Raw genomic sequence first — 12,298 nt, 5'->3', positions numbered from 1 at the left:
GGAATTATTCCCTTTGACATCTAAGTATAATGGAAAGAAAATGTCTTTAAAAAGACGTTTTAAGCACTGTACCTCTGGGTACAGATTAAAATAAGTTGAAAAAATATTAAAGTAACTTTAAATAACATAGTTTACCTGTCATGAAATTGATGGACTTTAATTTTATAATGACTACTTTTTATACTGAAATTTAGCTAGAATAAGTGATTTGTCCTTTTAATTGCTATATTTATTTCTTCACTGATAAATGAGGGAACTGTAGTGTGACATATAAATACTAATGATTTTAATTCTAAAATAACACTTCACGTTTCAACCAATTAAATGAGGTATATCTGGAATTATTTTTTTAAAGCATACATTACCTGTGACATACAAGGTATAGTTGTAAATGTGTATGATAAAATGCTATGAGTTATTAGTTTCTGAGAGGCAATATGGTATCATGAAAAGAATGTTATGAACTTGGCTGTACCACTTTACTCTGTTTCCTCATCTGTAAAATAAGTAGATGGGCTGCATAATATCTAAGCACTCTTCCAACTGTAGGGAATTACTCTGTGATTCAATAGTGGATAACAGACTTTAGGTGGTAAAATTTGTAATCAATATTAAAATATTGATAACACCTTCCTTTAAGTGGTCAAATTTGTGATCAATATTAAAAATAGCTTTTGGGTGTTAGCCTATTATCTTGGCAAAAAGTGGGGATGACTGGCCCACATACAAATGAATAAATCTGACATTGCCACATAAACAGACCTAGATTTTTAAAGATAACAAAGCCATGTATTAACATATAACAACTTGTAACAGAACATACTGAAAAGCCAGTATTTTAAAAATTAGCCCTAAATAACTTACTTCAATTATTTTTAGTACCAAATAACATGAAGCAAATTAAGGGAAATAACTCTACAGAACCTCTTTTTAGGGTCTTTCATTACTGAAAATATAATGGTAATGTTTTTTAAAAATGTATTTTAACAGCACCCTGGAACTAGAGCCTATCAACTTTTCAGTGTGAACATTCAAGCAGAATTAGCAAAGCAAGATTTATGAAGGAAGGGAACACAATGGTTCTAAAACAAAGCATGGCCTGGCAGCCCTGTTCAACCTCCTCCTCAAGTTTTAGGAAGGAGAAATAAAGGCAAGATAAAGAATGGATTTCCCAAAGAAGTGATCTTTGTTCGGAATTGCAAAATAAAATATTATCAAGAACCACTTGCTTTCATTTTCTTCTCTTCCCCATTCTCACCTGATAGCATAACAATACAGATTTTTTTTTAAAAAAAAGGAAAATACTACTTTGCTTTAAAATATATCACACTGGCACAGAAATACTGAGGGTTTTGTTTTTTGTTTTTTGTTTTTTGAGACGGAGTTTCACTCTTGTTGCCCAGGCTGGAATGCAATGGCGCAATCTCGGCTCACTGCAACCTCTGCCTCCCAGGTTCAAGCAATTCTCCTGCCTCAGCCTCCCGAGTGTCTGGGATTACAAGCATGTGCCACCACGCCTGGCTAATTTTGTATTTTTAGTAGAGACGGGGTTTCTCCATGTTGGTCAGGCTGGTCTCGAGCTCCCGACCTCAGCTGAACCACCTGCCTTGGCCTCCCAAAGTGCTGGGATCATAGGCATGAGCCCCTGCGCCCAGCAGAGGGTTGTTTTTTGACATAAGACACCTGCAGTGTCTGATCAGTCCAGAGACAGGATTAGTGGGAGGGAAAAAACCCAGAACATTTGAAGCACTGGAAAGACCCATCCACTTAAACTTCTAAATAAACTTAAATTATCTGACTATAACCTCAATTAGAAACTAAGTATGAGTTTAAATATGAAATTCAATGAAAAATCTGCTTTCCGTATCATTTAGGACTATATTCTGTGAATTCTAAAAATAGATCTTAGTCCCACTTCTCAAAACAAAAACTAACCAAGAGAAAATGTGTTATTTCAACAGCATTTTTCGTTTTTAAAACATGCCACACAACTAGGTTTATGTCTTAAAAATCACCTGAGAAGTTAGTTTTATTAATTCACAAACAGGAAAACTGAGATCCAGAAAACTACTAATTTAGGCTAAGGACTTAGGAATGTTTTTCACTACTAAATATGGGGAGTGTATTATCCACTCACTTCACACTGGCAGTGGAGAATTGACCAGTATGTAATGCTGCACAAAAGGAGAAATGATCATTCAAAAAGATGTACTATAGGCATCTCATAGACATCATTCCAACAGTGACTATCAGGGTCCTGCAACCAAGTACTTTAGAGGCACACTTAACCGTGAGTAAACACAATATTGTATTGCCTTATTGGATTTCTTCACCAGTCTATTGTAGGATATTCTAAAATAATTACTACAAATAAAAAATTCCATTTAGTCCTTATTATCTATTAGAAAAGACACTATATAAGACATTATGGGTTACAGATACTGAGTTAATAGCATAAGAATATTAAGGTTAGTTTCAAAAATGTATTGGCCGGTATGCTTTAAACTTAACAAAAAAAGTATTGAATTTGTGTTACATTATAAAAACTGGGAATTACTGGCCGGGAGTGGTGGCTCACGCCTGTAATCCCAGCACTTTGGGAGGCCGAGGCAGGTGGATCACGAGGTCAGGAGATCCAGACCATCCTGGCTAACATGGTGAAACCCTGTCTCTACTAAAAATTACAAAAAAATTAGCCGGGCACGGTGGCAGGCGCCTGTAGTCCCAGCTACTTGGGAGGCTGAGGCAGAAGAATAGCATGAACCTAGGAGGCGGAGCTTGCAGTGAGCAGAGACCACACCACTACACTCCAGCCTGGGCGACAAAGCGAGACTTTGTCTCAAAAAATAAATAAATAAAAATAAAAACTGGGAATTATTAAATTTAAATGTAATTAATCAAAAGGGTTTAATTACAAACGAGTCTAGGAATTAACACCAAAATAGTAATAAACAATGACCAAGAAATGAAGTTACTGAAGTTCGCCTCAGCCTAGGGATTCTTAACCCGGGGCCACAAGATCCTGCAAACTTCCTGAAAGTCACTGCAAAATCATGTATATAGAGAAGAAAGGCCATAGTTTTAAATTAAAGAGTTCCATGGCTGAAAGAAGCTTAAGAACCACTGCCTCAGAGAACAGGACTGCAGCCACCAAAATAAAATAATGTTCAAAGCTATGATACAAGTGTCAATCAAAATAAGTAATTTTGGCCAGGATATGGTAAAAAATTTATAAGACAATGAAGACATAGAAATACCAACATAGATGGTATATAATGGTATTAAAAGCCTGTCAAAATATTTTTCAAGAATCAGTATCAACATTAAGAAGCATGCATTCTGGCTGGGCACGGTGCCTCATGACTGTAATCCCAGCACTTTGAGAAGCTGAGGCAGGTGAATCGCTTTAGGCCAGGAGTTTAAGACCAGCCTGGCCAACATGGCAAAACCCCGTCTCTACTAAAAATACAAAAATTAGCCAGATGTGGTGGTGGGTACCTGTAATCCCAGCTACTCAGGAGGGTGAATCGCTTGAATCTGGGAAGCAGAGGTTGCAGTGAGCGGAGATAACGCCACTGCACTCCAGCCTGGGCAACAGAGCGAGACTCTGTTAAAAAAAATAAATAAATAGCAGCATGTATCCCACATTCCTGTTTGAACCTAGCCAGATTTGTCTACCTTTTGTTTAGCCACCTACCAAAAAAAAAAAAAGAATTAAAAACTATATAATAGAGCATTCATGTAGGGAATTAGCCATTAGCCACTTAATAAGTAATTAAATATCATCTGATGACTGGGCACAGTGGCTCACGCCTGTAATCCCGGCACTTTGGGAGGCTGAGGCAGGCAGATCACTTGAGCCCAGGAGTTCAAGACCAGCCTGGGCAACATGGCAAAACCCCGTCTCTACAAAAAATTAACCAGGTGTAGTGGCCCATGCCTGTGGTTCCAGCTACTCCAGAGGCTGAGGTGGGAGGATCACTTGACCAGGGGAGGCAGAGGAGCCAAGATCTTGCCACTGCACTCCAGCCTCGGTGACAGAGACCCTGTCTCAAAGGAAAAAAAAATTGTTTGGTAATATCCTAAACCTTTCTCTATGTAAGCTTTTACTAGAAAACACTATAGTTAGTGCTTTTTATATACCTGATTTTTAACATCACGTTTTGCCACAAATCCCCGACAGGTACCATTATTTGACAGACCCTTAAATACCATTAAGATATTGCATAGAATCAGCACTGTTATATTTGGGATGCTATTCTTATATGTGCTTGATCCTACAAACTTACCATACAATATGATAGTCACATCTTCTGAACGAGAGACTTACTAGATACTTCCCTGTCAAATCAAAGTCAGTATGAAATAAATCTGTGCAAGATGACAGTGTTTCCTAGAACAATACCTAATCCTAACAAGATAATCAAAAAAGAGTACTAAGTTACAGAAGTGCATTCATCATTTACGGAAAGCCTACTGTGTTTCAGGCAAAGGACTCAAAAATGAGTAAGACATAGGTCCTCCAGAGCAGGAATGTCTTGGATCCTGCTGATACAAAAGGTAGATTCTCATTATGCATTTATATTAAAAGCCTGAATGATGAATACATGAGCTTGAGGTACTTAGGAAATAAAGCTGTGAGTACCTGGAAGCCAATTAGATATAAGGGGTTGGAGACAGAGTTGAAGGCTAGAAGAATGACTAAATGATGATACCATTAATAAAGATAAGCACCTCAGAAGAATGAAAATAAATATGATTTCAGTTTGGGGCACACCTTGAGTCTGAGGTGCTTACAGAATTAACAGACAGACAGGGCTAAAGGCAATTGGAAATACCATTTAGGAGCCCAAATCAGAGTTGGGAGATACAGATAAAGGAGTCAACAGTAGAAGCTGTGGGAATGATGAAAATTCCAAGAAAAGAAATAAAGCAAGGACCAAAATGAAACTTTAAAATACAAATAAGAAAAAAGAAAAAGATCTGTAAATAACTTGCGATCACGTAAACCAATTGGAAGAGTTTCTCCACGTGGATTCTACTCATGGATTCTATGAGTAGCCATCACTGTGGTTTTTTAAGTAGCAATGTAAGAATTCAAAAAGGTTATATACCTATGGCTAGCATACAATTACACCTATGGCTAACATACAATCTAAATTTCTTAGGAAAATCCTCTGCTTTCAAATATTCTCTCCTACTGTCCCCATAAAGGATGGAAGTATACTGGAATTCAGTGTTCAAATTACAATTTCCACAACATCTCTTGGACCCTAAAATGAAATACAACTTTTTTCACATTATGTCATTTGTAGAATGGACAATACCAATTATTGCACAGGAATATTTAAAGATTAAATGAGTATATATGTCTAAAGTGCTCTGAATAGTACCTGATACATACTAAGCACTAGTGTTAACCAAAATTATTTTTCACTCCCCACTCCCCAATAAAAATATGGCATTATGGTCGGGTGTGGTGGCTCATGGCTGTAATCCCAGCACTTTTGGAGGCCAAGGCGGGAGGATCACCTGAGGTCAGGAGTTCGAGGCCAGCCTGGCCAACATGGTGAAACCCAGTCTCTACTAAAAATACAAAAATTAGCCCCGTGTGGTGACACATGCCTATAATCCCAACTACTCGGGAGGCAGAGACAGGAGAATCACTTGAACCTGGGAGGTGGAGGTTGCAGTGAGCCGAGATCACGCCATTGCACTCCAGCCTGGGTGACAGAGCGAGACTTGGTCTCAAAATAAATAAATGGTATTACATGTACAGCAGAAAATTGATCACCACATGGCTATCATGATGACCCTTTCCAAATCTTTCCCCAAAATTAATTTCAAATGATCTGTCCACATGTGTCATTTCTCAGACTATATGCAGGGTTTTGGTCATCTCCACAAATTTTACATTATGAATAAATCAGAGGAATTACGTGCTTATACCATAATAAAGGGCCAGGAAGAATATTTATATTACTGCTAGTCATTACTTAGTCTTGAAAAACTTTCTCAAACTAAATATTAAAGTGGCAAACAACCTTTTTGTACTGTCTTTTGTGCGTATATATGACTTGCCTTTAAAAGAGTACAAAGTAGAGCCGAGTGCGGTGGCTCACGCATGTAAAACCAGCACTTTGGGAGGCCGAGGCGGGTGGATTGCCTGAGCTCAGGAGTTCACGACCAGCCTGGGCAACATGGTGAAACCCCGTCTCTACTAAAATACAAAAAATAAAAATAAAAAAGTAGAGGTCTAAGGTGTCCAAAATCAGATACTTGACGGTACTTGCAGATAATGACTACTTTTAAATGTTCCAGAACCCTATGTCAAATTCATTGGTTATATACTATCTTACCAACAAATCCTTTGAGCTTTCTTTCCTCCCAAATTATAAGTATCTAAAATCCTTAATTCCCAAGGTCATCCCATAACATCACATCTCTTTTCATCTACTCCAACCCGTAAATGTTCTATTAACTGTCTACCTCTTAATCTATCCATGGTGCAAATTTCCCAATGCTAAACTCTTTCTTTCATTTCCTTATCCCTGAAAATTTCAATACCTCTAATAGAACACTGCTAAATAAACTGCATTCCACTTACTCATTAATATCAAGAACCTGCAGCTCTGTCATGTAATGAAACCAAACAAATTGAGCAAACATTTCAAACAGTCTTTTGGTTACCATTCTTTAATAAGGACTAATAAGATGTAAATGTGGTGATTAATTTAGCATGTTTCCTCATCTGTAAAACTGGTAGTTTAAAATATTCTTTAAATTATCTCCCAACTCCAAAAGTCTACAATTCTATCTTAAAGTCTTAATTTATTCAATCTACTACCAATCCTACCCAGAGCATTTTCCTAAATTCCAAAAACTCAGAAATCACAGATTTCTAAGCCCTAGGTAAGGTTGTCACACGCCAAAGGAAAACCCAGTTAAGTGTGAAATTCCTACTAAATAACTTCCATAAATAAACAAACAAAACCTACTTTGCAAGGAATTCGAGTAACTAAAATGAATACTAGGCAAACAACTATAAAGAAACAAAAAGCTTACAACATATATTATGTATGGTAGAAAGAGCAGGGGACTGGGAATCAAGGAGCTGCTCCTAGGGGCAGTTCTGCCAAAAGCTATACTTTAAGCAAATGGTAAAATCTGAATATGATGGAATTGGACTAGATAATCTCAAGAATCCCTGCCAAATCAAAATGATTTTAAAGTCTCCTTTGATTTAAAAATCCAAAATTGATACAGAATTCCACAAAAGTGTAGTCAGAGATGTTACCGCCCACAATTGACAACAACGGCTTAAGCCTCTGCTAAATGAAATAATGGAATTTAGGTTATGCATTATTCTGGTAAAGTAGATAGCAAAGGATTTAGGGGCTGTATAGCCTTTTAGTTGTCTGATACTTGAGTAGACCTTGCCTCTCATTTGTTTCTCTTTAATTCTTCATCATAAACTATAAAAACTAAGTGACCAACATAAACTTTAAGTCACAATTTTCTCAAATGAGAAAAACGTATTTACGAGGGCCCAGAAAACACTAAAGATTCTCTCCCTGGATTTGAATAGGACCTTTCCTAAAACATAACATTGATATACAATTATGATTATGGTGCTGTGAATTCTGAACCAGATTACTCACTTTTTAGATTATTCTCAGCAAAATTTTAATCCAAGTTGGCTTCCTCCTGCTACCCAGAGTATTTCTTTGTCACCACCTTCTACCACTAGTAAGCATTTTTTTAATATTAGCCTAAATAAAACACAATCAGAAAAATAAACCTATAAAAACATGATAAAATGCATTCCAAATAAAATGTTTGGAACATTTAGCATTTTGGGATAATATGATTGGAATAGAAGGGAGGTCTTTATAGTGAACGTTCTATTTTGACAGATAAACTATATCTAAACATTGTACCAGAGAGCTATGGACACTTATGGATAATCTATTGTAAAGGTCTTGAGACCACACACTCTGATCAGAAAGAACTTCATAATGTATCTTGCTCAAGTTAAGTCAATTTTAAAACCATATATTTAAGCCATTATATGCATGTTTATTGTTCATTCATAAAACTAATTTTATAAGCACATAAATTGTAAATTTCTATTACAGTTAATGTTTCATTACCACTGTGAGAGGAGATCCTTAAAAAACAATAGTAAGTCCCATTGGTATAAGTCCTTTTTGATTATTCTTCTCAAACTAGTAAAGTTTTGACACTAGGCACGATTATTTTATCACTTTGTATGTATGCTTTAGAAAAAAAAAGTGAACATATCCACTCCACTCTGTTCTTTAGGAAAAAAGTAGCTTTTCCAAGTACAAGAGATCAACTAACTTGATCGTCCTTTTTAGGCAATGATTGAATTTTTCATTTCACAGAGCATAATCCATCATTTTTTAAATTTGGTTCCTTAGATTATAAAGCTAAAGATGCTGACTCTTTATGTAAAAATTTTTAAAAGTTGTTACTGTTTCATTTTTTATTCTAAGGAATATCAAACTAACTACATTTATAATCTTTGTGAAAGTTTTCAAATCTCATTCATTTTTATGATTCCAATTCCACTTGAGATTCTAGGAGAAAACCTGTGAATGCTCACTACATACTGAAGATTAGAAAAAAATCTAGTAAGTTTACTAAACTGCAATTAGGATTTGGACCCAATGCAAATGTGCACAACATAAAATTTCCTATACATTCTATAGATGTAGGAAGTTTATTAATTATGTTATTTTGTAAATATGTATGATGTATTTAATTTGATTTAATCACATTACATAGGTTGAATTTGGGGGTTGCTTTTAAAGTGTTGAGAGTTTAGTGTTTATTTTTGTAATCCAACAACTTTATCCAAAAATGCAGAAAATTTTTCTGGCTGGCCAGGAGGATAACATTTCAGTGTTGATAAGTCCATTGACTGTAACAGCCCAGGAAGCGTGCTAAAACAAAAGAAGAAAAATATTAGGTAACATGGGAGAAAATTCCATACTTCATCTGCTGCCCACTGATGACTGAATCTAACTTCCAAGAATATAGTGGTACTTCTAAAAACTGCACATGTGAATTTTTATATATTTTAATATAAGTATACATACTAGATTAAAGCAATACAAAGAGTACTATAAAATGTCAATATAAATTCAGCAGATACCTTATCTCCTATGTCAACTGATATATTTTAGAAATTATATTTCCTGAAAAATGTCTTCACATGGCTTTGTAATACTTCTCAGCACTGGGCATATTTAAACTGAAGCACAATTCATTCATGAAAACAGAATTTAAAAATTGAAACCAAAAGTAATAGCTGCCAGACAAGATAATAAGCTGGGGAAACTACTAGACCATGCATGAAGATTGTGAAATAATCTTTGCCAGTAATTTACTATCATAACTTCATATATAATTAAACAATATACCACACCACGATATATGCTGGAAATAAGGTTTTAAACATAGAACTATTACATCAGAAATTTATTTAAACCAATCGCTTAAATTAGAACAAACATACTACCCCCCAGCCTAGGTTTGGGGAAAATAAATGATTTACCTAAAATGAAAAGATAACCAATTATTGGCTAGGCACGGTGGCTCATGCCTGTAATCCCAGCATTTTGGGAGGCCGAGGCAGGTGGATCACCTAAGGTCAGGAGTTTGAGATCAGCCTGACCAACACGGAGAAACCCCGTCTCTACTAAAAATACAAAATTAGGCCGAGCATGGTGATGCATGCCTGTAATCTCAGCTACTTGGGAAAATTGCTTGAACCTGGGAGGTGGGAGGTTGAGGTGAGCTGAGATCGCACCATTGCACTCCAGCCTGGGCAACAAGAGCAAAACACCGTCTCAAAAAAAAAAGAAGAAAAGAAAATACAACTATTGATTCTTACTGCTTACTGCTTTTATGTGACTTTCTTGAAATTAATATAGTAAAAAGATATTTAAAACTGTAAAAAAAATAAAATAAATTGGAGACTTGTACAGTTTCCTTCCTTTCCAGCATGAGTAAAAAGTCAGGATATGTTTATGAAATCAATGTTTTCCTTTTAATGTACTACTACAAAATCAAAGCTGCTTTAACATTTAGAATGAAAATACTAATTAAAGGTATCTGGAAAAAATTGACTTGCATAAAAGCAGTTAGGAAGATAAGTTTATTCTTCTTTAATCTAGCTTCTTTCCTGACTCACTAAATAGTTCAAGACTGGCTTCTATATTACACAGTCACCCTGACATTCCCTCTTCTCCAACATTATAGTGATAAGGACACCAACAATTTTACTCCTGAAATAATCAATGAATCTGCCCCCTCTCAATAAGAACAGGAGTCTTGGTCTGTTTTGTTCACTGATGTATACCAAGCGCCTAGAACAATGCCTGGCACATAGAAGGTACTCAATAAATATTTAATGAATGAATAAGTATTTACTGAGTGCCTAAGAGACAGAAACAGTAAAACTAAAAGAAAAAATTATTATGCTCCAGCCAGTTTCTTCTCAGGTTTTTTATTTTAAAATTAATTTCATTTTACTATAACGTAAATAAATATATATTTATATTACATATGTAGTAATTCTATGAGGCATTTACTTCTTGAAACATCAAACTAGGATAGGTTTTAAAGTCAAACAATTGGGAATTACTGACCTGGCCCTTTGGCAAGCTTCTAGTGTCTCAAGGAAGAACTAATAGAAAACAAGCAATTTTCTTCATCCTTCTATTACGATGATCCGTTCCTGTTGAATTCTAATATACTTGTAGAAAATAATACTCCTTACCATAATTTCTCTGCTTAAAATACTTCAATGGCTTCTCAGTAAACATGAATAAAATCAGAACTCTTACATAAGCTTCCCCCACCCAGCTTCATCTTCTATTATATTCCCTTGCTCACTATGCTCCTGCAAGACTAATCTTCCCTCTGTTCCTCAAGCACACCAAGCTCCAAGCTCCAAGGCTTTTGCACTTGCTGTTCCTTCTGCCTCTAAATCTTCACATGACTGGCTCTTCCTCGTATTTCGGGTCTCAGATCAAAATGTTACGTACTCTGCCAAGCCTTCTCTGACAATTCTAATCAGTCTTCACCCCAGCTACCACATCACCCTGTCTTACTTTCTTCATAGTACATTTCACCACATGAAATATCTTGATCATTTATTTGTGAACTTTATTATCAATTTTCCACCACTAGAATGTAAGCACCATAAGAACAGGGACTTTCTCTCATGTTTACTACTGTATCCACAGCACCTAAAACAGTGCCTTTTATATATTGGGTGTAACTGAGTAAATGAAAGAGTAAATATAATTTAGGGATTTTAGTGGATTTACTATAGGCAAAACTTTTCACTAAAATAAGCAAATGTCTTCCTTGAATGATGAAAATCTAAATAATGAACTCAAAATTTAGAACTCCAAAATTAGTGTCTTGGAGACATGCGTGCCTAGATAAACACACATATACACTCTCTCTCTGATATTCACATATGCAAAGAAACAGCCACAGATACACATAGATATACAACACAGAGATTACAAAGTGGGAGACAAACAAATGGGAGGATTTTACAGCTGAGAAAATCAAAAGGTTTGGCAACTGGGAGAAGGTAAGAGGCCGAAGAGACAGATGGGTTAGGTAGGTGGATAAGAGGAAGAGCAAGGGACGAATTAAGGCAAGAGATAAAAATAATCAGTCTCTAGTATACCTGCAGGTACAATAGAAGAGATGACCCTCTTTGTGTAGCTGCTTTGCCAGTTCCAGCTGATGATTGTTCATCAACTTTTCGTTTATAACCACTATGAGTGGCTTTCCTTTTTCCAGAGTCTCCAAACAGCTTCCTGCACCTACAAATATAAATCAAATTTGTTTAACACAATTTAAAATAAGTTAAGGTCCCCACGAAGCTTTATAGCTAGAACTCAAAAGTTAAAAAACTTAAAGTTGACAGAACTACAAACTAGGTCTTTCAATTATACATTCAAAATGACAAGAGTATAGTTATCAGTTGCTCTCTAATAAAAAGTGCTAGAAACTTTATTTGAAAAATACATTATCACTGATGATGACATTATGGCCTATGATTCAGTGCTATGCTACTTGCTCTCTAGTACCAATGACCCTCAACTTACGACGGGGTATAGCCTTATGACGGGGTATAACCCCATCATAAGTTGAAAACAGGCTGGGTGCAGTGGCTTACGCCTACAATCCCAACGCTTTGGGAGGTCGAGGTGGGAGGATCACTTGAGCCCAGGAGTTCAAGACC

The 12,298-nt window shown here is 36.0% G+C and overlaps 1 protein-coding gene across 4 annotated transcripts in view; it reads right to left on the bottom strand.

Annotated features, from left to right (window-relative positions):
* Window positions 1-12,298, bottom strand: part of ALG13 (ALG13 UDP-N-acetylglucosaminyltransferase subunit) — a 30,679-nt gene that overhangs the window by 15,037 nt on the left and 3,344 nt on the right. Inside the window, exons 3-5 of one of the 4 annotated variants that reach the window (XM_032757487.2) lie at window positions 11,738-11,876; window positions 8,808-8,969; window positions 7,700-7,772 (exon numbers count right to left, since the gene is read on the bottom strand). In XM_032757487.2, coding sequence (XP_032613378.1) covers window positions 8,855-8,969; window positions 11,738-11,876 — 254 coding nt within the window. In that variant the 3' untranslated portion in view covers window positions 7,700-7,772; window positions 8,808-8,854. Of the gene's footprint in view, window positions 1-7,661; window positions 7,773-8,807; window positions 8,970-11,737; window positions 11,877-12,298 lie in introns of those variants that run through there. The other 3 variants (XM_058441532.1, XM_032757489.1, XM_032757486.2) reach the window with 3 other exon arrangements.

Source organism: Hylobates moloch, unplaced genomic scaffold (assembly GCF_009828535.3).
Source record: "Hylobates moloch isolate HMO894 unplaced genomic scaffold, HMol_V3 SCAFFOLD_7, whole genome shotgun sequence".
Lineage (NCBI taxonomy): Eukaryota > Metazoa > Chordata > Mammalia > Primates > Hylobatidae > Hylobates > Hylobates moloch.
Note: the sequence above shows the minus strand (reverse complement) of the source record. Positions and strands in the feature narration are given on the sequence as shown.